Genomic DNA, 16,431 nt, shown 5'->3' on the forward strand with positions numbered 1-16,431 from the left:
GAGTGGGCCGTCAGCGATCCGCAACGACAACTCTCTATCTCTTCCTGACCTGTGACGGACCGATACAATGGCTTTGCACCCTCCCTGTTTTGCCCGGTCGCAAGTTCAAACCGTTTTACGTTCACCTTCGGGGAACACAACATGTCTTGGACAGTCAATGTCATGCAGCCCTGTCTTTACGGAAATCATACTCGTTGGTTAAAAAGAAAGAACAGAGAATGAATTATTGTCAACAATCGCTCCATGTGTTGATACTGGCATTAGTTCAGATTTGTTCAATGCAAGAACAAAGCGCACTCAGACATATTTCTCGGCCTGTCTTCTGTAGCACTAGACACAGAACAAAATTAACTAAACAGAAATGTACAGCAGTTATTCACGTTACAATCTGCAATGTGACTTTATTGACTGAAATACTTCATGGCGACGACAGTTTTGTGCTACTGGCTTCACGCTAGTGGCACAAATAAATTGTTGAAACTTAGTTCAAGGCGTGGACGCAAGAGCAGGATTCTGTGACATCACCACAAGTCTAGGAGCCAATCACGGTTCAATATTCACCTTGAGAGAGGGAGATGAAGTCATGTTAAGATTTTTTCACAGGGTAATTGGACTTTTGGTGGGGTAAAACAAAAAAAATATATCGGGCATAAATGTAATTCAAAGCAGAATATTTATATCTGTTTTAAATAATTCTGAAGGAGGTCTTCAAATTACAACAACAGACTCATCAGTTGAAATGATACGCCACCTTGCAGTTCAAAGATTTTGCCCTTGAAGCCCTATCCAGCTTAAGCCAAGTGTGACGGAAATGGTGCCTGATATTCGATATATCACTGATACTCTCACCGATACAGATATTCTATTCAAAACAAGCTGGGGGCCAGGAGGTGGAGGAGGAGGAGGAGGGTAGAGGAAGAAATATGTGTGCATGCCTCATGGTGTATCTGTACAGGCCTAAGGTGCCACGCCCTCTCTCATATCCAAACATTGCAGATTTCTCTCTCTCATTCTTTCACACACACAAACACCACTAGTGTGTCACCACAAAAACCATACCCTCAGCAGCCCCGTCAGAAAGGTTGTCACAACGTTACAAATGGCCACTATTATTAAGAATTATGACTCAAAAAAGGAGGAAAGAACACACTGTACTGGTGTCTAATTCAGCTATGACAAATCTCTCAAATATTCACCGATGCATGTCTGTTTTCTGCTCACGGTTCACTCTCGTAAAGGCACATTCTGTCTTGGTGGTTTCTAAATTGAGAACCCCCCTCCCCCACGACCACCATATAGACTACCTCCCCCCATCCTCTCCTCCCTTTCTCCACTTTCATATTGTACACTAAGTATTTAGTGTTCCTCTGTATATTCTAGCTCAATTATGTAATTTAGCACCAGTGTGTGTGCATGCGTGTGCGTGTGTGTGTATTCAGTAGCTATGGTAACAGCACAACATATCGGCGACCACAGAACCACGCTGGGGCTGCCGGCACCGCCAGGGTTGTGCCAAAGACTAATCCGTGCCAGAGGTGACATGAGGGAAGGAAAAGTGAGGCGGGTGGAGACAACATGACACACACATGCAAAATCACACACACACACACCAGTGTATTACTCGCTCCTCTCACTCCTCGCCTTCCTTTTAAAAGACAAGCGCACACACTGGATATCCTCCCATTCTTCTTGGCTGGAGCCTCCCATGGCAGTAGCAGTAGGAATCCATTCTCCACGGATGCTGGGACAGCTGTGCTGATACTGAATGAGACGCAGTTGGTCCTGCCTCTCTCTGCATGCAGCGCGAGATAAAAACTACATGCTACTCAATTCAAACCTATATCGCCCGCTGCCAAAATGCGCCAAGCTCATCTCGTCTTTGTCTTCGCCACTAAAGAGAGCTCGGAATGTCTTTGCAAAAAAAATCACCGTAAATTCACTCCTGCTGACACACGGTGTTCCCCCCCACCCCCCCAATCACCAGCTCACAATAAACACAGAAAATTTATATCACTGACAAAGACATTAATCACAAAAGCCTTCATAACCCCCTCAGTTCAGAAATACAGCAAATAGTTAGAATGAAGATCAACCAAGACATGCTGCCAATTCTGAAGCTGCAAAGATAACAAAAAGCTCTCATTTGAAGCCTTTGGGTGTCTTAGTAGGGCTGCCTCCTTGTTTTAGGTTGGTGACCTTTGGTGGCACCAACCAAAAAGGACACAAATACACAAAAAATGCCACCTCAGATGAGCCAAGCTTGCATGCACTGTGTAAAACATTACATTTTATAAAAACAATGACAGTTTTTGCAGTGGATCAGCCTGTAACTGGCTGCATGGTATGAATGAATAAGTAAAAGGAACATGGTGTCTCAGTCAAGCGTCTGGCATTATGACCGCCTGGTGTCCCGTGATGAAGGGAAAAGATCCGGTGCTGCCTGCACAACACAAAACAGCAGGGCAGCCAATCGGGGACTTCAATTTCACCCGTTATACTCCCTGCCTGTCTTCCCCTCTTCCACGTGTGCACACACAACTCAGTTACAAGCAAGCACAATGGATCAGCCCTACATGTCAATCAAATGTACCATGAGTTCATTCTTCTGTCTGCTGGCCAAAAGCAGAGTGCTTTACTGGCTGTTGGGTCACTTCTCAACACAAATATCCACGCAAAGTGAACTACTTCTTGCCGTTTGGCATCAGGGAGTTAGACTGGAGCTGAATTAAGACAAGTCAGTCTGTGTGCAACTGAACCAAAACCCACAGTGATGTCATAATTCAATATACCTATCTGACAAATGGAATACAGGCAGCGAAACCAACTCTTAATCCTTTGCAATGTGACTTTGGTGCTAGCGTTTGAAATGAAACCGCAGCGATTTGCTTGAAAATGTTTTTTTTTTCTTTTCTTTTCTTTTTTTTTCTTAAAGATGAGTTACAGTCAACAAGAAAACTGGTAAAACTGGCTACTCCTGGCTGCTCCAGTGATAAGCACTCAGGGGCCTAATTGGCATGAAGACATGGCACCAAAGGTTGTAAGCGCATGTTTGCATGTCTGTGTGCAGGTGCGTGCCTTTAATTCTGAAAAAATCCAACATTTTCTGTTTATTCAGACTGCAGTTCCATCAGATTTTAATCCTCTGAACAGCTGGTCCAACTCATTTTGCAGACCTTGGGAAGAGAGAGAGAGAGAGAGAGAGAGAGAGGAGCAGAGGTGGTCGTGCGTAATGGCCACCTCACCAAATATGCGTAAATGTTAAGTTAAAGCCTCAAAGTCCCGGTATTGACGAAATGAATTTAATCAGATTATCACATAAAACAAACTACCTCATGTTTTCCCTCCTCTTTGATATTTTCTTTGAAAACACGGCTGATAATGAGCGATAAGGACTGACGGTGACGTAATGAAAATACAATACATCCTCTTGGAGCAACATATAGAGCTGATAAAACCTCCAGACTGGGAGGACACAGCAATAAGTCATGAGCGCTGAGACGGGGACCTGAAAACAGAGGGGACTCCTGACTATTAGAGACGGACTAAGAAAACATTTGTCACAGACTGTCACGGAGTAAGGAGATCGGATAGTGAACTGTCCGATTATTGGCCCGCACCGAGGCAAACAGGGACGTGCAGCTGCATGAAAAAAGACGAAATGCCTAAGGGAAATGCGCAGCGCGAGTTAATAGCTTGCATGATGCAATTATAATTAAGATAAAAAGAGAGAGAGGGAGAGACCTTTCGAAACGCAGGTGTTTTCAAATGAATTCATAACTTGTTTCCTTGTTTAAAACACGGCAGAATCAAAAAACCCCGTCAGGAAAAAGCATCTCGCCTTCATAAAATCTACCTTAGAGGTTAAGTAATGTCGACTTTTTGTCTGTCTTCCAAAACTCCGATCTGATATTTGTTTTTGCACACATTTTAAACACAAGGTGGTCGAAGCTGCGGCTCGACTGCACTGCAGAGAGGGAAAGTGACGTCCGCTCAGACCACGTTGCCAATAACAGGCTGCAGAGACACACAGAGAGAAACTTTTCATGAAGTGAGTGTGCAAAATAATCAGAGGGTTTGCTCTCTCTTTTCCTGCGCGGGGCCCTTATGCTGTTTGCAGCTGCAGGTCAGCGTGAGCGGCCCTTCAGGAGAATCCCCCCCCCCCAACAAAAAAAAAAAAACAATTCTCAAGATGGAATATATGAAAACACACACACCTAAAGCGGAATAAATAGGCACTAAATAGGACTTACCACTAAGGCATTGTTTAGAAGGTGAGTAGGGTAATACTTTAGTGTTGAGAGGGTGTTAAGAGGCGAGGAGAGCAGGGGTCAGCGTCCAGGCGGGCAGAAGGGGGGCAGAGGGAAGGAATAAGTTAAAATGTCGCACCAGTGAAAACAGTCTGAGATGACAACATTACGAGCTGCATGACAGCACGACTGAACACACAAAAAAATGCAATAAAAAAAAAAAGCCTGTTTTGAAGGTGCAGATTTGTGCTGCGTCATTGCGGCCTGCAGGAACACGGAGACTGAAGGCTTGGAGAAAGTAACAAAAAACGGACAAAGCGTACAATAACAGCGTCACCAACGTAAAGGCAGACCAGGAAATGATGTCAAAGAAAAGCGGAGCAGGAAAATGTCTGTTTGACTCAAATTAGAGGCTCCGAATGGAAATGAAAAATAGGAGACATTGCAGTGGGACTGACTTCCACTTCTCTTGACGAACTTATATGATCTGTTTTACTTCAAGGTCTGTGAATATAAATGTGACTTTTATACCTGAATTAGATCGATATGAACACACACACACACACACACACACACACACACACGCGTCTTCTCCTCTCCTAATGACGCACCGTCCGTCACATCTCAGCACGCTGCCTCTCCCAAGCAAAGCTTTTTTAATTTTTTTTTTTATCACAGTTAATAATTCATTCGATTGTTTACAATTGTTGTCCAAGCTCGAATTTTTAATTATTAACAGCAATTAAATAAACAAAATGTGCCTCTCCGTCTGCAGACGGGGCTGCGAGGGACTCCTGTGTGTGTGTGTGAGAGAGAGAGAGAGAGAGAGAGAGAGAGAGAGAGGAGAAACGGAGAGAGGGGCTGCTGGTGTTGTTTGCACGGAGAGGGAAGTTGTTTCTGCTCAACACACACACACACACACACACACGGGAACAAATTTCTCCAAAAACGATAAGAAAACAGAGTGTGAGGGGCTTTTCCCGGGCTGCACACGCGCTTCTGTCGTCCTCCCGCCCGGCCAATGACACACTGCAAGTCACCATTATGTGCAACATGTGCACAGCATTACACTGTACCAGCTTCTGTTGCCAATTAGAGTTGATTATGGGAAATTTATGTAGCTAAATAAAAGCTTCTTTTGTGCAAGGATTATCTGCTGCGAGAGATATTTTTTTTTATCACTTATAGATAAAGTCATCATCTCTGAAGGCCTGCTTTGAAATGCAGGCCGGAGCAACCACCCAGAGCGAAGAGCTTTTTAAAATAAACCTGCAAGTAAACCATCTTATACACACAGCTTATTCTAATCTACAGGCATGTGATGTCTGTTATCAGAGTTTAATGACCTGGTTCCATTTTCTTCACATTTCTGAGGTACATTCAGTCTGTTTCACCCGTATAGTCAAATGGCTAATTGGTCTCTAATAGTTTCTTCAACAAAATGAAGAATTCAGGGAAAATAATAATAATTTAAAAAATCTCTTTTCCCCCTTTGGTGTGAGCGAGAGGGTAAGATTACGGTCCGAGCTGCTAAGGTTTTGAAATGGAAAACAGACTTGTGCCTGCACGAGAGAGGAGTCCGAGAACATCCTCCCAGCCTCTGGTAGCAGCCGTCAGAGGCGCATGATGGGAGGAAGTCTTTTAATAAAACCACTGCAAAAACCAGGAATGAATTAGACGTCAAATGTGCCCTGCCAGTCCACTGTCACATGAAGCCAATGAGGGATAAACAAGTAAGAGTAAGACTTCCAGCAGCTGTCTCACATGGGCTGGTCGTTGCCACCGCTTGGCTGAAATGATGGAACCAGAAACCTTATAGACCTGAAAAAAGCAGCTCTGTCTGCCGGACAGAAACATTAAAGATTTCCAAATTTCGGATTTTATTTTGCTGGACGAAAGCACACTTGAGCTTATAAAGAATCGAGATTAAGAGCATGAAAGGGAACACATGTTGGATTTTACATTCTGAAGTGCTGTGGTGCACGAGGCTCACTGAAACAAAGTTCTGCAAGCAGCCTGTAAATTATTTCTATTCACTCTCTCTCCATGTAGTAAAAGCAGATATTTTAGACTGGGATTAACTATTAAAACAATGGAGGTTTTAATATGATGAAGCATTACTAAAAAAAAAAGTTCAAGTATGACTAGAGGGCGAGACAAAAGCGGTCAAAAGGCAGCATTTATTTTGGATGTCTCACACCTGAAGAGACTATTTCACAGTTTTATGTTACACTAAAAGAAAAGGCTCAGCAATCATATTGGGAAGTTTCCGGACAGCAACAACAAAATAAAATAAACTTAATAAAATTTTTCTAAAAGCTTCTGGCACTTTGTCTTTTTTAAATTTGCAAAAGGCAAGACTGGGTTTTAACGGGGTATACCTGCAGCAGGACGTCAAAAGATGTAATCTTGCATTAAAAAACAGTGACATTTATTTTGTTAAGCTAGTCTAAATGACATGAAACGCCATTCAGCACAATGTTGTCTACACTCAGGTCAGGAAAAACAACAGCAACATGAAAAGACAGGGGCTGAAAAACACATGTAAAAACTATGTAGTTACTGTGTCTCCTGTTTACCTGTACAGTAACTACAACACGTGTTGCATTCATGTGCAAAAAACCTTGTAAAACAGTCAACCGCTGTGGCAGAGCTCCAGAAAAAAAAAACACTATCTCAGGACGTGTGTGCTGTTCTTCACAGTATATAACACACACACTCATTCACACACACACACACACACGCACAGAGCAGCAGCAGCAGCTCTAACGCTCGCTTCTCCCGGTCTCAGCTCCACATGAAAGCAGCCCTAAAGGCGGCGGTGTGCGCCCTGCTCTCCTGCAACTCCTCTCACCGGCCAAAAACTCCTGCAAGAGCTTCGACACTTGGAAAAATCTTCCAGCAGTAATATTAAACTCCGGTCCACAGTCCGTCTGTCCCTGCGCTCTGCTTTCCCCTCCTCCTGCTGGGCTCCCCTCCTTCTTTTTTTATATGAAATACATTTCGGGAGAAGCGCCATTTTCTCTCCAAAACCATGTGCGATGGAAACGCGCAACAAAGTTTCCTGTGGCACAAACGGCGGGACGAGCGACGGAGGGTGGAGGTGAAGTTTCAGAGTGAGTCAAAGCAGAAAGACACTCAAACAATACAAATAAACACATGTAAAATAGCAGACAGAGGCAGCGCAATAAAAACCGGCGTCCTCACTACAGCCAAACAATGGAATAAGATAAGACAATTTACCTGTGTCAAGCAGTACGGGGAGTACATGGTTATTTTTAGAAAGGAGAATTGGAGAGCTTATTTAAGTTGGATGGAAGCTCGGTATAGTGCTGCATTGCAATCGCTCGCCGTCCTGTTTCTCTCACTCCATGCTGCTGCAGCTTACAGTAACCCCGCCTAGAAAGTGAAAGCTTGCACAAACTTTCAGGGAAAAAACTTGATCTCCCTCCCCTCTCCTCCTGCAGCAGGACGTTTATCGCTCTCCTCTATGCAAAGAATTCTCCCTGAAGGCGTTTCGTTTTCTCGTTTTTTTTTTTCTGAAAATTCATCAAGGTCACGTCGGCAGAACTTCTGACTTTTGAAATGAGATCGATCTTTCTTTTTTTTGTTATTATTATTAATCTTTGATGGCCGTGTGACGCGCAGCGCGGAGCCTATAGGCTGTATCCGCGCGCTCTGTGGTAATGTTACGATTTTGCTGAGTTACGAACCCGTCCATTGCGTGTTGCAGATTCGAAAATAATAACCATCGAGTAGACGAGTTGCGTTTAATGTATTTGTGGCTGCACTGTTCCACTTTGACTCGAAGGAGACACGTAAACGCCTCATCAGAACAAGATCAAAGCGGTGTAACAGCTGCTAGGCAAAATAAATAAAATAAAAAGTTTACATATTCAGAGGAACCTGTGCGAACTTTTTAGAACTTGTGAGAAGCAGCGAGATGAACATCCTCCAAAGAGATGAGCGTCTCTTATTTGACTCCCCAAATAATTAATAATGTATATAATGTATAAACCAGGGTTATGCTGGCTGGGTTGGCTGCAAAAATGAAATATTCTGTTGCAGCTCCTGATGTGAGGATTTCAGCTCTTAAGTCTTGTGCATTAAAAGCTAAAGTTTGCACTGGATTATATACTTAAATTCATTTGCTGGCATTTGAATCAACGCATTATCTCATCAGGGCTGTAAAGTTAAGACTATTTATTTACTGAACCATATTTGACCCAGTCTGGAAACCCACAACTGTAGCTCAAAAACCAGTGAAGTGAGTCCAAGCCAAACAGTCACTGCAGCGTTCACTAGAAAAATAGCAAACAGTGAAGACAGACATATATAATCACAGCCTCTGAGCAGTATCAGAATACTAAATTGTGTCTGTCACACACACAGACAGCAGTGAGTGATACACATATCACATAAAAGTCATAAAATAAAGTCTCTTGGACTTACTCCCGAGTGTGGTACACTGGGAATTTGGGCGGGAGTGAAGTCATTGTAAAGAAGCGGAGCTGAAACTTTGGGCCTGACACTGGAGTCCCACAGATTTACGAGGCCTACTGCTTGTGCATGTCTACCGCAAGCCTGTGCAGGGCGAAAACAAAGAGATCTGGGCTCTGTGTGGCCAATTACTGCACATGGCCAGATACACGAGCCAGAGACGCAGGCCGGGAGGGAGAAAGTGTGTGGTCAGGACTGTATGTATGCCACAAACTCTAACCTCCTGTCCTCAACAAGGTTAGAATCCCAGCATTCCTTTCTGCAGAATGACACATGATTAACATGAGACACACACACACACACACACACACACACACATACGGACACGCCCTACATAACATACACACATACACACACACACCTTTTGGTTTCCGTTCAGGCAGGTGTATTGATTCATAAAACCTGCATGTTACATTTAAGTGATATTCTTTGCTCTCATTTCACTTGGAGTCATTAAAAGCACCACAAGTGCAAAAGGTTACAGCGAGCGGTTACACGGGCATCAGCCCCCCTTCCCCCCACTCCCACTTTATAGAGTCGACTTGCATGCAACACACGCAAACACTCCTCTGCCGTGGCTCCTTAAATGAGCCACACATTTAGTGGTCTGTGTGAGTAAATCTCTCATTAAGTAACACATGGTAGAGCCATATGCTACGGTTGGTGGGTCTGCTGCGGCTCTGCTTTTTCACACGCTTCGAATATACATATTTACCACTGCTCCAGAGTGGCCAGCGCTGCAATGTCTTCACCCACCAGCTCGAAGCTGTTGTACAAGTTGCATTAAACAAAAACCGCGGCTCTCGCTGATAAACGATTAGAGGAGTTGATGAGCAATTTATTCTCGTGCGGACTACTTCAGGGGAGCTTTAGGTCTGAAAAAGAGGTTGTTCAAGGATGATATGAAATGCAAGTCTGCCTAAAAACAATCATAACAAGTGATGATGCCGCACCTGGCTGTCTATCTGGTGTTAAAGGACACACAATGCATGGGAGATGATCAAAAGTTTGGCAAGCAGATGTCAGCTATGGTGGGCCGCAGTTTACACACAGTGCACATTCTGTGCTTTAAGAAGTGGTGCCCAGCCTGGGGGGTCGAGACCAGACAAATGAGATGGGCCACAAGACTTCTTTCTTACCAAGTCATTAAACATGTGACTTCAGACTTTAAAGTCCGCCTCCAGTCAAAGATGTGTTTTTCTTCTTGTTGCTACAGCTGAATGCCTGAGCTTCACTGTGCAGAAAGATGCGTGTGCAGAGTCTGACACGATTTTCACATTCATTGCTCAAAGTGTAAATGTTTAAGAGGCGGAGCCCAGGACCACGATTTATGACATCACAAATGGTTCGGAAGCCAATCCTGGTCCAGTATTGAGCAGACGTAAGTGATGTGCGCACACACACACACACACACACACACACACTGAGACTGGACTTTACACTGAAGTAGGAAACATCTTGTGCCCAGAGGTTAAACTTGTGAAATGAAAAACATTTGCAAATTTCATGCAGCCTACAATTTTTAAAGATGGAGAAGGAGTGCGTGCTGTAGGTGATGTAATAATGCATTTTTTCTTAGCAAAATCCATGTCAGACAGACATTAGAGAATTTTTAGCGTGGAAGGGATCTTTAATCTGGTCTATTTCTATTGTTTTCCAGACTAAATCAATTAGTTTCATGTGTTTCTGGTCACAGTTTCTTCATTTGCAGTGAATTTTAGATTTTAGAGCATTGTGATTATGAGGCCGTGCATTTTTATAATGACTTTAATGTCCTTTGATGTCTATCCTTAGGAGACTGTAGGCTAAATTGTTCAACATGGAACTGACTTGATGCGATTCTGATGTGATTCTGTGATATTATACGATGATCATTTCATGATTCTATGATACGATGTCTATTTGCAGAAGAGTGATCTATATGTATATATAAATATTGCATATGGTGCTGTCTATATATAAATTTGTCTGATGAGAACCTGAGGACGAGAGTGAAAAGAATGAAGTGATAGCCAGGGTGAAGGATGCTTTTTTTCATCTTAAATATTTTCTGAAATTACACTTCATGTTTTTCATTCTGTAGCTATAAGCTGCCTTGTCCTGTCTTGTTTCAACACACAGACATTCACTTCTTGGAAGCTCTTGAAACAAGTTGATTTCTATTGGAAACAGATTGAAAATCTCACTTATGTCACTTGTTTTAAGAAAATGAGGTTTTGGGGATTCTATTATTGAGATGACTTGATAAGATGGAGATTTTTTTTTTTCTTGTTAAATACTGGATACTTTGACATCATCAGGCCTGTCTCTAACCCATATCTACAGTACACCCTCATGCAAGGAGACAGCTCTTCATTTTAAGAGATTACAAACAAAAAAGCTGGGGCCTAAAAAAAGCAAACAACGGTGCTGCAACCTCTCACTCTTTAGGATCCAAAACAGGGTGTTAAATTCATTTCTCTTCACTTTTAATATAGGATCTGAAAAGATTGCAGTAAAAAGAAAAACACCGACATGTGAGCCAAGTACACACACACACATGCACGCACACTCACAAAGACAGAGAAAGAACGGAGCTGTGATGCACTTTATATAAGACGTAGCCCCCCACAGCAGACCTCCTGGTGAGAAGCTGGAGGTGGACACCCTCCTGTGGATGTTCTTGAACTCGCTGCCCCTGGAATCCAATACAGCTCCACCGACGCTCCTCCCCCTCTCCAAAAGTCTCCTCCAGCAGCCGTGCTACTCAATTACAGCCATAATGGTTCATTTCTGTACCCCGAGACACACGATACACTGTAGCAACCCAGATTCTCTGAGAGACTTGGCGTAAGTCTTAACTTTGGGAAACAAAGACTGCAGCCTAGAAAACTGGCTCCCACCTCATTAACAATCACATTTTCAGTCATCCACAGACCCCCACCCCCCACCCCGTCCCTGCTCCTTTGTTTTTATTACCATTTTATATCACGTCGATCATTCAGTTCACTGCGCTCTTGAGGTGAATTTCTCTCTCCCTTTTTCAGAAGAGCTGCCCCCTTTCTTTAAACTTTCAATTCCTTTGGTTTCTTATACAACGAGGCATGCTGCACATTATCGTCATCATTTTCACTCCCGTGAGGCGAGGGCGCTTCGGTGGAGTTGCGAAGGCCCCCTTTTTTCTTAAATGTGCGTGTGGAAATAATGATTGTAATGGTTTGCAGCTGAGTAGAGGGAGCTGTGAATGACATTATGATTGCGGTGCAATTACCAAGAGCATGAAAACAGACTGTCAGTCATAGTAATGAGTAATGACTTAAATAACACATTTAATACCAACACATGAAATAATAAAAATAATAATAATAATAATAATAAATGCATACCCTGTATGAATCTGATACTACAAAGCATTCAGGCATCCCAGGACCTCTGGAGGGTTCTTCGTTCAACAGAAAGGTTTCGGTTGCCTGAAATGTAACACAACAGTCATTTTTTCATTAGTTGACACTTTCTTTATGTTGAGGGAATTCCAGAAAATACAGAAAAGCTGGCTATAAAGCCATAAACACAGACTCTGGTTGTAAGAATCCTCCTCATCCTGCTGCTTCTTATACTGATCTATTTATTAATCATCCTCAAGTCCCACCACCATGATAACTACTTGAGAATCAGCGTCTTTCATCTGCAAATTCCGCACACACACAGAGTTCACGATGTGTGCTGTCGGCCTGAACCCATATGCTGTGCAGGCCTGAGGCCTGCCGGTTACCACCACTCAAATGGGGAGCATAGTGTTTAGCTGCCGTACACACACACACAGAATACTCTGACACAATGGTATTTCCTGCCCTTACTGTTTCACCTGAATGGTCACTTTTCTGTCAGTGTGCACTGATCATTGATCGCTGAGCATAAATCATTCTCACACACACACACACTTACACACACACTAACATACTAAACACATTCGGCACAGACTCAGAGGCCATGCATCTGCCACATGAGCACACACACATGTACAAACACAAGCCCTTGGCTGCACCACAGGCCCTACATTGCATTCACAGATAGACGCAGCTAAAGTATTTATTCTAAGTGTTTGTTTCTATTCAGTGTGGTTCATTTGTATGCCGTGGGACACGCCAGCAGAGACTTGGGCTCTGAATGAGTGTTCATTGCAGTTCTGCTGTCAATTGAGGCAGCCGGGCCAGACGACATGGACGGGAGGGAACCACAGACTGAGGATCTGGATCGGGGATGGGAGTTCTGCCTGGTTAGCGAGCCCATGGCTATTACTTTTAAGTCCAAACTGGTACAAATTGGTTTTCACCAGGCTAAATTTGAATGTCTGTTTCTGGAAATCAACTAAACCTGTTAGGCAAGGGCTAAAAATTGTTAGGTTAATGAAAATAACTCAGCGGTTCTGTGAGTTAGAGGAAGGAAGTTTTACTCAAAATTAGACCAGGAGATTTAAGTTTAGCTGCTGGATGGAGGAGAAGACGGGGAATAATCCTATTTTCCAGAACTTTACGTTCTCATATCTCAGCATACCGTAAGCAGAAACAAACACGGACCCAAAACAGGAACAAACATTGCTCGTAGCCAGTAACAAAATGTAAAGTTATACTATTTAAACTGGCATGTGAGATAAACAATTTTTTAGGGAATTCAAACAGACATTATGTTACTTAAGCATTTACATATGCGCACAAATACACATACGTCCACTGTAACACAGGATTGCACTTGAACAAATACATGCACAGACACATGCATAAACATAAGCACTATAATAAGTCCCAGACTTGGGCTAACCAAGCTGCGGCTGGAGACACAGGCTATTCATATCCTTCAGAATGAGAGGTTACAGCTCGAGTCTTTTCCCTTTCCCTTTTTGCTGTAACACAGGAAGGGCATCTGTGTGTGTGATTTCACCCGATCGCTGTGGCAAAAGGTCCAGCAGGCAGATTGATTAACATAAGATTAACACTGGTTTTGTTTAGGATAGCCTCAAGTTTAGCGAGGGCCACATGAAGCGTTCACTCGGTTAAACAAAGTTGGAATTCAAGTCATCCAAGTGACTAAGAAAACACTACCCGTGGCGTTCAGCCTCAGCATCCAACCTCTGGCCTGTCATCATTAATATGTGGGGAAACACTGGAGGAAAACCATTTGAAACCATTTGTCCCACTAAATTGTGCCCTTGTCAAGCTCCCTGGGCTTTCTGTTAAGCTCTTAAACTACCCGGACCAGCTGAAAGATATATTTTGCTTAGTTGATAATCACAGGGCAGCACAGAACAAGGCACACTGGCACTTCTAGTTGCCTCTTTCTGACAGGTTTTAGTCATTTGAAGTTGAAAAATGATTTGGGCTGCACGGACAATGGAGTTCAGGCTCGAGGTGAATAAACAGTAATAAATAAAAGGATCAAAATGTGGGTCAGTTAATGATTTTGGAATCTATGTGTTATATCTTTCTCTATCTCCAGCCCTCAGGGAGGGACATCATTTGTTTGAAACTGATTGTTTGATGTAGCTCCCTGCAGCACTGGCCTCTTTTCCCCTTTTTTTATGGAGCATGGTATCAATTATATATATATGTGATTTTCTATATATACGCAGCATATGCCCAATCCATATGGGCAGCCCGAAGCGAGAATAGACGCAGCGTCTCATGTAATTAACACTCAAAAACCTCTAGAAATCATTTGATGTCTGACTTTTTTGGTGACTGAGTGAAATACAACACTGAAATGGTTGTCAGATTTTATCGATGCAGAGTGCAGGGAATGTCTTTATGGCTCCAAACAATCACAAAGAACAGGAGAGAACATTGGGTTTTGTGGTCAGTGTAACAGGTCAAGTCTCCATATTATGTATGTCTGATGTATTAAAGAGATAATTCAACAGTTTTGGAAATTTGCCTGAAAGCTTTCTTTCCGTGAGCAAGCTGAGAACATTGATATGAATCTCACGTCTGCGAGTAAGTGGTCCCATTTGTGACCTCAGAACTCTGTATGTTACTCTGTGATTCAGTCGCACGAATTCCTTACACAAACCTTTGGGGGGGGAATCAAAAGCTTTTTTAAATTATCATTATTATTTTTAAACCAGCTTATTCAGTTAGGTGGAAGCAGCTATAATCAGTATTTTTATCTGAAAAATGGACTACATGGCTATGTGTAATGTTAAAGACAGTGGCAAACCCAAAGAGAATTATCCTCTGACCACCCACTCAGAGCTTTATAGCCTCTTTTAGCTCATTGTTTTAGTTTTCTGGCCCAGAATTGACTGTTTTCACTCTCGCAGCTCTCATCACATTTTTGATCACAACAGGCAGCTGTTTGCAGTGAAAAAAAACAAAACAAAACACTAAAACCCCACTTTAAAGTGCCAGCCCAGCTCGAAATGTCAGACAAAGTTAGCGACTAGCTTGGTGGAACTTTCAGCAACTAAAAGCCAGATTTCACTCAGTAGCTTGTGGAGTCTAAAACAGAGCTACCTGCTGAACTGCTTTTCATCAGATGGATAGAAATATGACTATAAATTAATATTAATGTTGCTCTGTGTCTGCTGGATGTAAATTAGCCACTGTTAGCAAACATGTTAGCCATATCAACCTAAAATGTGATCACATGTCTATTTTGTATTCACAGCTTGTTTTCTTCAAGCAGTCAAGAAAAATGTTGTTGCTCTGGACAGGCCCGGGTATGCTGTTTCCACCCTTTTCCAGTCGTTATGCTAACCTAGGCTAAGCTCAATCTGAAAAACAAAGCAAAGAAGGAAACTCCCAAAATGTTGAACTGTTGTCTTATTTTTCAAGGTTGTTCAACCCACTGACTGAACATTGTACACTCACAGGCATGCTAAAAGGGACATACTAAGATAAGTCTTGGTCTCTGCAGTACCTCAGCTGCAATCTGACTGCTGACTTTTTTCCAAAGTATATAAAATAATTCAGATATAAAGCGGAATGCTGAAGTTGGCTGCCCTGGACATATCAGATCATGTATATATGGTCTCCCACCTTCCCTGACTCTCTCATTCTCTTGATCATATACAGAGACAGATCAGCACAAAAGAACCCTGGGTTTCCATTATTTCTGGATACCCACCAGGCTATGATAGGCAGCTATCCTCACAATCACTGATTAACAACCTTCTTTACCTTCTGTAGCATCCTAAATATTTGCAGCATTTGAGCTCAACACTTTCTAGAGCATTGGAGACTTTGACTGCAAAACCCAACAGCCATTTTACCCAGTCCCGATTCATTCAGCCTTAATTGTATCCTCATTCTTCACCTGGTAACAAGCTAACAAACCTGTGCAGATGTGGCAAGCACATCAAAGAAAGGGAGGTATGGGAGGGGGAACTTGTTTGTAGAAAAAATGTGTGGGGGGAAATATGAAAGGGGAAATTTTACGTTGTGTGAGTCCAAGCCAGTGCCACCTCAGGGAGAAATGCTGGAAAAATGTGATATTTTACACCTGTATCTCAGGAGGTGAGGAATGAGACAGGGAGCAGGGGAGGCAGTAATTAGAGGAGTGTGTGTGTGTGTGTGTATGTGTTGAGAAAGGGTTTTTAGTATGTTTCTGGGGCTTGCCACTGGTTCTTTTTCAGCATTCAATTTGGTACGATGCATTCAGTGCCAGATTATTAAATATGCTAAACCTGGTTACGAATGCTAGAAAAAAAAAG

General features: G+C 42.8%; 1 protein-coding gene across 6 annotated transcripts in view; it reads right to left on the reverse strand.

The window, feature by feature from the left end:
* The window catches only part of nfixb (nuclear factor I/Xb), a 134,046-nt gene that overhangs the window by 112,223 nt on the left and 5,392 nt on the right, over positions 1–16,431 (reverse strand). For 3 of the 6 annotated variants that reach the window (XM_046414852.1, XM_046414855.1, XM_046414868.1), the window contains exon 2: positions 12,113–12,196. In XM_046414852.1, coding sequence (XP_046270808.1) covers positions 12,113–12,196 — 84 coding nt within the window. Of the gene's footprint in view, positions 1–4,250; positions 4,287–7,490; positions 8,117–12,112; positions 12,197–16,431 lie in introns of those variants that run through there. The other 3 variants (XM_046414853.1, XM_046414863.1, XM_046414857.1) reach the window with 3 other exon arrangements.

Source organism: Scatophagus argus, chromosome 16 (assembly GCF_020382885.2).
Source record: "Scatophagus argus isolate fScaArg1 chromosome 16, fScaArg1.pri, whole genome shotgun sequence".
Lineage (NCBI taxonomy): Eukaryota > Metazoa > Chordata > Actinopteri > Scatophagidae > Scatophagus > Scatophagus argus.